The 10,039-nt window shown below is 41.9% G+C and overlaps 1 protein-coding gene across 1 annotated transcript; it reads right to left on the bottom strand.

Annotated features, from left to right (window-relative positions):
* Nucleotides 1-502: 502 nt before the first annotated feature.
* Nucleotides 503-9,824, bottom strand: FN3K (fructosamine 3 kinase). Its single transcript, XM_084832370.1, is given in 7 exon segments — nucleotides 503-841; nucleotides 2,733-2,855; nucleotides 3,905-3,987; nucleotides 5,181-5,213; nucleotides 5,216-5,271; nucleotides 8,035-8,186; nucleotides 9,381-9,824. Coding segments are annotated over 7 exon segments (927 nt in total). The 5' UTR covers nucleotides 9,522-9,824.
* Between the last annotated feature and the right edge of the window lie 215 nt (nucleotides 9,825-10,039).

The following is a 10,039-nucleotide window of genomic DNA, read 5'->3' as shown; positions in this document are numbered from 1 at the left end:
AGGGAGAGGAGGAGGATCATGTAAGCCGCCTTGGGTTCCTTGCAAGAGGAAAAAAGGCGGGATATAAATATAATAATAATAATAATAATAACAATAATAATAATAAAAGATGCTAGGGACTCAAGCAGGGGCCTTCCTCATGCAAAGCATGTGCTCTACCACTGAGCTAAGCCCATCTGCAAATGGAATACAGGGCTATCCAATGCAAGAGATGCTTTATATAGCTTGTACGTGCATGTAGAATTCACTCCCTAGAATAACAAACTGTACACAGTTTCCCTAACTTATCAGAGTGGTTATTAATATGCTGGTTGACAATTACAGGATGCAAAAATTACAAAACCACTGCAAGCATTTTTTGAGGAATCAAATGTGTACAAATGCCACCTCAACCTTTGCCTTTTGTAACTTCCAGGTGGCTACCCATCATCTTTGAAACCTATTTGATGTTGTTCTGACACCAAAAAGGAAATCACTTATTTGGGATGACTGTGTTTGAGGATTATTTTAGAAGTTTTCGCATTACATTAAGAGTAGATCCCCGATATCCTGTCCCAAAATGGTTCCAGTGGTTAATATAATTAAATAACTGGTAAAGTTTGTTGCGCTTTTCAAAGCCTGGAGCCTTAGGGATTTTGCTGTGGTAAGCAGAAAAGAATGAGCTGCTAAAGCCACCAAACATCATAGCAATTGCAAGTTCAAATTCTGAATGGCCGTAGAAACAGGCAGGGTCAAAGAGAATTGGGCCAGAGTCATCCTCAGCCACGTTTCCTGCCCACAGATCCCCATGAATGAGCGCAGGAATGATCTCCAGGTCACAAAACATCTCAGGAATCTTTGGCTGTAAAAAGCATAAACAGAAACAAAAAACTTAAAAATTGCCCAACAAAAAGTAGCAGAACATTGTTTAATGAGAAAATGACAAGGCCTTAAAACTTATAAAGCAGAAAACATCCTAAATGTCATAGTTCTATTTGTTTTAATCCTAATTTGTACATTTTATATGAGTTTTGCTGCTTTGATTAGCATAACTGAGCTTATTGCTATGGCTTTGCATAGTCAGGGACTTGGCAAAATAATGTTACTGTTCCTTAATGATGGGGCCATTTTTCTTAATTGTGTGGAAATCTCTTTCCCCGACTTTGGAATGTGACACAGATCAGCCCTGATGGGAAAGGTAAAGAAATGCTTTGTAGTAAGTTTGGCAGAGTCAGACAGAAGTAAAGAGCTATGATTTTAGCTGGGCTGGAAGCACCTGGGAGAGGGACTGCAGGGGTCCAATAAGTTCCTCTCCTTGGGAATCCAGTGTGGGATCAGCAGTTGTCCTGCATGTTCTAGGAATGTCTATTTGCTTCAAAAATGTCTGCCTTGTATATTTGAAAATAAAACAAATACCATATGCATGTTGCACTCTCTCATCTAAAGAAACTACTCCTGGACTTCTTATCACTTGGAAAAGCAGAGAACACATTACCAGCAAGTAATGACTTGCTCAAACAGAAATGCTCTTCTGCTTGCACAAGGCAGTCTCACTGAATTCTCCCAATTTCCCCATCCCACTGCAGCACCCCCGTGCCCCCTTACACACTGCTCCAGAGGGCCCTTGAAGTCTCAGGAACAACTTTTGGGGGCTGTAGGGGGAGAGGAGCCAAAAAAGCTGTTACATGACTGGAGTTCTGCTCATCATTTTGTTTTTGTTACCCATGACAAAAACTGAGAGTCTGTGACTGACCCAAAGTCACCCAAAGTCACCCAGTGAGCTGCTATGGCCAAGTGGGGACTAGAACCCGGATCTCCCAGCTCCCAGTCCAACACTCTCCCCACTACACCACACTTATTCTACCATCAAAGCAAATTTGGAGGCAGGACTGTAGTCTGTTTGAATTATGCAAATACTATAGAAATTAGTACTGTCAAGTGTGAAATGCAGTTCTAAATTATGAATACAACACAATGACTAGGCAATGGAGTTAGGGTAGAAGAACTAATTCCATTGTCTAGTTACCTCTATGTATTTACGTCACAAGATTATTGACATCACAAGTGTTTAGATCAGACAAAGTTTGGGCTCACCCTCCCAGGAAACTGGGCTCAGCCCTGTCTTGTATCCCCATCTTGCATGCCACTTGAGAGATGGTCCAAGAGTTAAAAGAACTGATATCAAAGCCAACCTCAAAAAACTCCTGGAGTGATCACTCAAAGGGCACCATCTGAAGGGCACCATCTCTGAAGGAGCAGTGGACAAACTAGTATAGAACTGGCACTAGCCAGAAAAGCGGCCTGTGTAGGATGGAGACCTCACGCCTGCAGTAAAACCTTCCGTCAGAGTGATGTGGAGAGGCAGAAATGCAAGCACACTTTGATCTTAGCCTGTGGAGAGGCTGATACACAGATCTCTGTTCTCTCAACCTGGCATTCTATTTATTTTATTGATTGATTTCATTTTTATACCACCCAATAGCCAAGGCTGTCTGAGCAGTTCACAAAATTAAAACCACAAAAATACAACAGAAAATATAAGACGTAATAGATTAAAACTACATGATAAAAATACAACCAGAGTAAAACTAGCAACAGTGCAGATATTTAAAATGCAATAGCAGATTTAAGACAGCAGAGCTAAAAAACTGGAATGTTAAAAGTACTAAAAATACATGGGAAAATTAAAAGTGTCTTCACCTGGCGCTGGAAAGAATACAACACAGGATTGTATTCTAGCATCTTCCTCTTACCTTTAGCCGAGTCCACAACTCTCTTGCTTCTCTGTCTCCATAATCTCTCTCAATCAAATCCATTTGGGCTTGGAGCCGGTGTTGTATAAAGAAACTGGGCCAGTCACTTTGCCATTCATTCACCTGCAAAATAAAAATATCAAGATTTAGATAATCATGGAGGAACAATACTATAGAGCATAAAGTTACATCCTTTAAACCCTTCAACCGATAACCACTGTTCTCAATCAATTTGGCTAATCTTTTTGAAGTGCCATGTCTATTCACTGCCACAGTACGCCAAAGCAAAAACCAAAACCCAGTCTCGAGCAATTTGTACACTGCTAATTTTGGGCTGGATCTAGATCCTTGGTTCTGCCAGCAGAAGGACAGTGCTTGTGGAACAGGACCTCCACATCCTCTCCCCTGCAGCTCCCTGCATGACCTCCAGATCTGCTCCAGAGGCTCCCCCAACCTACTGGAGCAGGTTTGGAGGGCACACAGAGAGCTACAGAGGAGAGGATGCGCAAGTTCAGGTCCACAAGGATGTCTTTCCGCTGGCAGTACCAAGGATCAAGATCCAACCCGTTTTTGCTAGAAATAATTCTGTCCTTTAGATATTATATGCAGAACATGATACAGAAAACACCGGCCATTTGTAATGATTAAAATTGGTTTATCCACATTACACCTAGCACATGTCCACTTCTAATTTAATACAAAAATTTTCCACTTAGATACCTCAGTTACTTATCAAAGTTAAGTTGATAAGAAAAAATATTTACTGTAATATAAACAGAGTAATAAATGTACTCTGTTTATATTACAGCAAATATTAATATTTGACATAAATGGGTATCCATATAGGAACCATTTTAATGATCCACCTTTTATGCTAGACAAAATGAGCCTTCATTAGCATGTCCAGAACACTAAGTGATTTGTGTTTTTTATTTCGTATCTTCTTCAGTACAGAGGACAGATTTGAGGGGGGAAAGATTAACCTCTCTGATCAATAAGGAGCAACTCATGGCAACTACCTTTGAAAAGAAAGCAAAAGTCCCCAAAGATGGAAAGGGAAAAATAAAAAAACAGAATTTAACATGGTAAATTGCAAACTATTTATAAATCAAACTCCATTAATCATCTCTCCATCTGATGTCATAAATATTTTGTTCAAATTTGGAGCCTACCTGAGCTATATAGCCACAGCAAGTGACTGTATGGAATCCAAACTTATCCACATAGTGAGATTCAGTCAGGCCTGCTCCTTTCCCTGTCAAACAAAATAAATATCAAATTAAGGATGCATAGTGCAAAAACAAAGAACAGATATTTCCTCTATTTACGGCATAAGCTTAGGCATGTCTTCTCATATGTAAGTGCTGATGAGCTTAATGGACCTTAATCCTATAAGGGCACAATCCTATGAAGTTTAGACAGAAAAAAGTCCTACAACTCCCAGCATTTCCCAGCCAAGCTATACCTTAGGAGAGCAATCCTACTGCCCCTATATAGCATCTGAGGGGCTGCAGGATATTTCAGATTCACAGATCCGAGGTCAGAGGCAGTGCTCCAACGTCAGAGGAGGGAATCCGCACTCCGCCCCCTTCCCTCTCCCCTTTGCAGCCAGTGTGGAAAGAACTGATCCAGCTGCCTCTCTAAGGTCAGGAATTCAACCTTGGAGAGGGGGTTAAGGGGGCATTCTGGTAGGCGGAGAGGGGACTGGAGTGGCCAAGAAGCAAACAATCCCAGGGCCTCTCCAGCCTCCTTCCCTCCCCCTCCAATGCGCCCAAGCCAGACAGGCAAAAAAGCCCATCTAGTGAAAATGCAGAGCAGGAGGAGCAGGGAGGCAAAAATTGCCTCCACTGCTCCTCCCACTCTGCACGGGATGCTCATAAGCCTCTGAGTTCAGAGGCTTATGAGCATCAAGGGCATAAACAATAGGATTGCACCTTAACTGGGTATAGGATTGCAGCCTTAGATGCTATAACAGCAATCCTATAGACACATTTCTGCGAGTAAGTCACATTGGACTCAGTTGAGCTTACATCTGAGTACACAAGGATAGGATTCTGCTGTAAATAGCTATATTTGCAGCATCATTATCAGCTACAATGTTTATTTATGACTTTGACAAAATGGTAGAGAAGGAGACAAACCCAAAATATTATAAGGAAGAAATAATTCTCTATACAAAATATTGCTCTCCAGTGATCTAGAGATAAAAATGTCAATATGACAAAAGGAACAAAATAATATTACCTATGTATACATGTATAGTTTTAATATTTTAATGCAGTGGTATATAATAAACATCTCAGCCTTCATCAAGAGAAAGTTATGCTTAAGTCCTATAAATTTAGCTGGGACTTAAGTGCAACTAACTTTGTCTGGATTGAGATCGTTGATATAGGAGTGGTTATTACATACCTATGCTAGTGCATAGAATCTATACCAATACCCTACCAACTGTGTTTTCTTCTTTCTTTAATTTTTCCCAAGTTTTTGGTTGTAAAGGTGAAGATCAGCTACTTGCTCTCCAAGTTTTGCAGAGTATCTAGAAGATCAAAGGAAACAAACCCCAGTGTTATGGATTTCAAAACCACCTTGAAAGCATCAGCTTGATTTTATACAAGAAACAAAAATTTCACATTCACACATACTGTGGTAGTCACTGGGAAGGAAAGGGGCATTTTCTGTTACGGAGAATGGTAAGGACTGGAATGAGTGAATTTGGAATTAGCTTTATTGAGAAATGAAAATCACCAAACCAGTACTACCTGTGTTTGATATAAAATAGAAAACGCAGTGCCTTACATGAGATGACCTTTTGATGTGTGGCAAAACATGTCAGCACTTTGGTGCTTTTCAGCAAATTTAATATTTGAAGAGGCCTAGAGGGAAGTGTCAAAGTTTTTAGTGAATATCTAAATGCTACCTTCTTTTCCAAAACAAACCTTATGACAAGAATTTCTGACATTTCCTGCTGGGTTCCTTAAAATCTTATGAATTACCAGTAATTGTCAACATTTCCAGTTTTTGGACATTTACTGTAACATCTACAGGTTAGAACATCACAGAGCTCTTTACACAGAGTGTGGGTTCACATAGGCTCATTCCACACAAACTACATGTGCATACAGTATATTCAGACCAGTTCAAGGTGTGGCGAGATCATAGGCCAACCCAGATTCAAAGGTTGGCTTTTGAACTGGAGATGTGTTGAGCCAGCCTTCTCCAACATAGCACCTTCCAGATGTGTTGGACTACAATGGCCATCATCCCCAGCCAGCATGACCATTTGCCAGGCTGGCTGGGAACAATGGTAGTTAATAATAATAAATAATAATATATTATTTTATATTATATAATATAAATAATATATTATTTATAATAATAAATAATAATAAATAGTTGTAGTCCATCACGAGGTCATGATACATTGGGGAGTATCCAATGTGACACTACCACTAACATAAATTACATTGTGCTACAGTAAACTACTTTTAGCACAACACCAATAGTGCTTGCTGATGCAATGGTTTTCCACGGAAACCTGTCACGCTAGCAAGTGCTATAGATGTTGTGCTAGGTGTCATTTATGCTAGCGCAACCTAATTTATGGTGGCAGTTGCGTTGCATTGTAACTATCCAGCTGGAGTTGAACAACAACTTTGATTGAAGGGGGGGATTAATGAGAGTCAGCCCAGTGAAAATAGGATGAATTGGATTATTGTGAGAACCTTAGGAGTCTTTCACATTCTCTGAATAATAAGACCTGTGGTGTCTGTGCATAGCACTCTTAAGGCTAATTCCTCTTAATTAAGGGCATGCATACCCTTTTTTAGGAGGTGCTCCAGCACACCGGTTTAGCACCCCCGATCCCCAACAAGTCACACAACATTTGGGTGTAGACCAACCTAATTGCCCACTGATCCATAAAGGAGAGGAGAGGAATTCCGGGGATTCATGGGTTCAGTATAACTGAAAGAATGTACAGTGGAGGAAGAAACAAAACCTCATGGCTGGGGAACCTTTTTTACCCTGAGAAATATGGTCCTCATCACATTCCCTTGGGTCGGGAGGCGCATGCCAGAGGCGGATAGGGCCAGAGCCAAATGCAGGGCCACCCTTTTCTCTCTCTTTCTGCTACATGACACACAGGGCATTGTGGGATAATGGTACTCAGCACAGCCCTGCTCCCCACTCTTGTGCCGAGTCTCCTCAACCAGGTGATGTCAGAAAGAAAATGCAATGGGCTTCCAGGAGAGGGACAGATCGCTCTGCAAGCAAATTGAGGGCTTGCAGAAGGCTTTTGAGATTAGGCCCTAGGGCTGCAGGTTGCCCACCCCTGCCTTCTGTGAAACAGGTTTCTTTTTTTCAGGTCACCACAGTCACCATTTCTAGTTTTGAGCTATGCTGTCAAAGCAGTAGTGCAATCTAGTGAGTGAAAAAGCCCTTACATAGCTATGCATTACTGGTGTCTAAACAGCTGTGTGTCCACACTTCAGTGGAGACTAAATGGCAAAACCCAGATCAAACTGTTAAGATTTTATAGATGTTAAGAACCTTGTGAAGTCTGAATGTTAGCATTTGGCCCAGGAAGCTGCAGGAGGCCTATCCAGCCCAAACATTCCATACAAAATAGCATGGACATTCTCAGACCTCTGACAGATACATATAATTGTCAAGATGCAGAGTACGTGTTGTTGAAATAAGTAATGAGAGAAATTCCCTCCTGGCATAACTTCACTGAAGTCATCCCATAATGCGATTTGGATGTGCGCTTGTTAATTCTCTATAATGTATCACTTCCAAGCAGATGTTATTTAAAGATGGTAAAACAGACCCTTTTCAAAACTACCACTGAGAGGCAACAGAACACAGAAGGAAATGCAGAGAATCAACATTCCACCACCGGGGTGGGGAACCTCAGGCCCACGAATCAAATCTAGCCTGGAGTTCAATCTGGCCCTCTGGGATTGCCCAGAAGGCCCTGCTCCTTTCCCCTGTCCCCATCCCCTTCCCCTGATCACCAATCATTTGGTGGTTTCCTGGCTTTTGTGCAGTTCCATCTCATCCCACCCCATTCTAAGAGGTTGAAATGCTTCTCCTAAGGCTTAGTTACTGCCACTAAGAGCTGTAGGTAATAATACGCTGGATTTCCTGTATTTTGGGCCTCACCCCCTTTGCCTTCGACCCTGCCCACGATTGGAATGTGGGCCCTGAGGGTTTCTCCAAAATCAAATTCAGGCCTTGGGCTGAAAGAGGTTCCCCACCCCCGTTCTAACAGGTTCAGCCATCTGGCCCTTAAACATACTTGCTGAGACTCTTCATTTTTAAGTACTCCATGGCAAATGCTGCTCCACCTCCCGGGAGATCCATGACTTTAATGGGCTGTGGTACCTGCATAGTATTGGATTGCTGAATAGCTCTTAAGCTTGCCATTTCACCCTCAAACATTGTCCTAGCCTGGTCAGAAAGAAGAACAGAAATGAATGAAAACATTCCATTGGCTGCACATCTGGATGTTGCAGGAGAGCAATGTTTTGTTCATTTTTCTTTTGTAGAAAGTTATTAATTCTTCAAAATGTAAATACAGCAAAATTTAATAAGGTTGCAGTGGAAATTGTTAGACAGGCATATCATTTGTTTAGATTTATAACCTGTCCTATCCTAAGAGCTCATATTTACATATGTATATGTGCCCCAAACACTGGAGTAAAATCCACCAATGGACAGCAGGAACCTTGTAGGGTGACTCAATGAGGCCTGCTACTGACAGTTTCTTTTCTGTACATTAGAACATATTTGCTAATATTTTAATAAATGTGGGCACATTGTTAATGAGCTTAGTGTTGGCATGCACATTCTCTTGAATAGATATGCCCACTTATTCAGATATGACCAATGGGGAGATATCAGAATAATTTCTTTCTCCAAAACAGAGGGGTTGGCCTCAGTTGTCTTATAGGCCCCTTCTATGACATACTTTTGCAATCTGCTTGAATTCAAACATCAGGGAATGTCATTAAAAGGGGCTGGGAAAAAGAGTAACAGATTGAGATCAGACAAACCAGGAGGTGGGTATCAAACACAATAAAAATATACGGATTACAGCATTTAATCCAATGTTTGTATACTTTGGTTTGATTGCATAGTGTTTAACGTCTGGTGGCATAAACGAATTTTTCTGTAAGCTTTCAAGTGCTCTGACCACTGGGGCAGGAAGGAGATGACTTAATTATATTCTTATTCCAAATCCTTAATCTTTTGCTTAGTGTTTTATTATTGGTTTTACTGAGAGCTTCAGCTATATGACGGTCCTTAAACTGAATTCGTCATCAACATCATCTTAGAATCACTGTACAGCTGTATCGCTACAGATTTCACACGTTACGATCGAACGATAGAAAACCGATCGCTCCCTCTGTCGTCAAGTGCTCTCAGAAACTGCCTCAGCAAGGTATTAAGAGGCGCAGTCGCCCACCCCGTTGTGTACCTCTCCGTCTCCCCCGGAACTCGCCCTCCACAACATATGAGCCGTTAGCAAGGGCGAAGAAAATCCCGCGATGATTTCAGTTTGCAAAAATCTTCCGCAATCCCACCCCCACCCCCAAATGCAGCTATATTAGTAACTAGAGAGCTGCCAATATCGTCGATAACCTGAGGCTTGTTGTTGATTTTAACAAACACTCTCCCGTGGTCGGTTTCATAGCTCTGCCCTTGGCTTATGCACCCTCCTCCCGAGCTCCCAAATGCCTTCAAAACGCTTGTTTTCAGTTCAGTTTTCAGCAGTTTTTCCATGGCGCTGAAATGCTCTCTTCGGCCTCCAAAGACTGTAATAAGGCAGAGTCCTTCTGTTTGCAGCAAAATGCAAGCTGGCCTGGCGTACAGCAAGGAGAACAGCCGGCGGGGGCGGGGGGCGATTAGTCGCTGGTAGACAGAGCCGATCAGCTCATCATTTTGCAAAATGGCAAAAAGGCGTAATTATACCAAAAGTAAATTAAGAACATGTAATCTGCCACAATCAAATGGGATTGCCAGGCCTGTCTCGGGGGCCTTCCGTGGCTTCCCTGATAGCTTCTGGCATTTGTCATTCGTCAGACTGATTTTTCACTGTGGAGTCTTCCCCCCCGCCCCCTCGCCTTGCGTGCTCACACGGGCACTGACAGATAACACTTTACAGATAACATTTTAATAGCAAACCACTAGGGGGTGCACGCCTCAACTTAAACCGCCGATCAAAGCTTTCACAGAATTCAAGGTGCTGATCGGGGCTACACAGCTATTAAACCAGAGAGAATTAAACTGGAAAAAGCAAC

This window comes from Heloderma suspectum, chromosome 2 (assembly GCF_057233095.1).
Source record: "Heloderma suspectum isolate Gila_16-S chromosome 2, 16-S_ref, whole genome shotgun sequence".
Classification (NCBI taxonomy): domain Eukaryota; kingdom Metazoa; phylum Chordata; class Lepidosauria; order Squamata; family Helodermatidae; genus Heloderma; species Heloderma suspectum.
The sequence above is the reverse complement of the archived record's forward strand: the minus strand, read 5'-3'. Positions and strand labels throughout refer to the sequence as shown.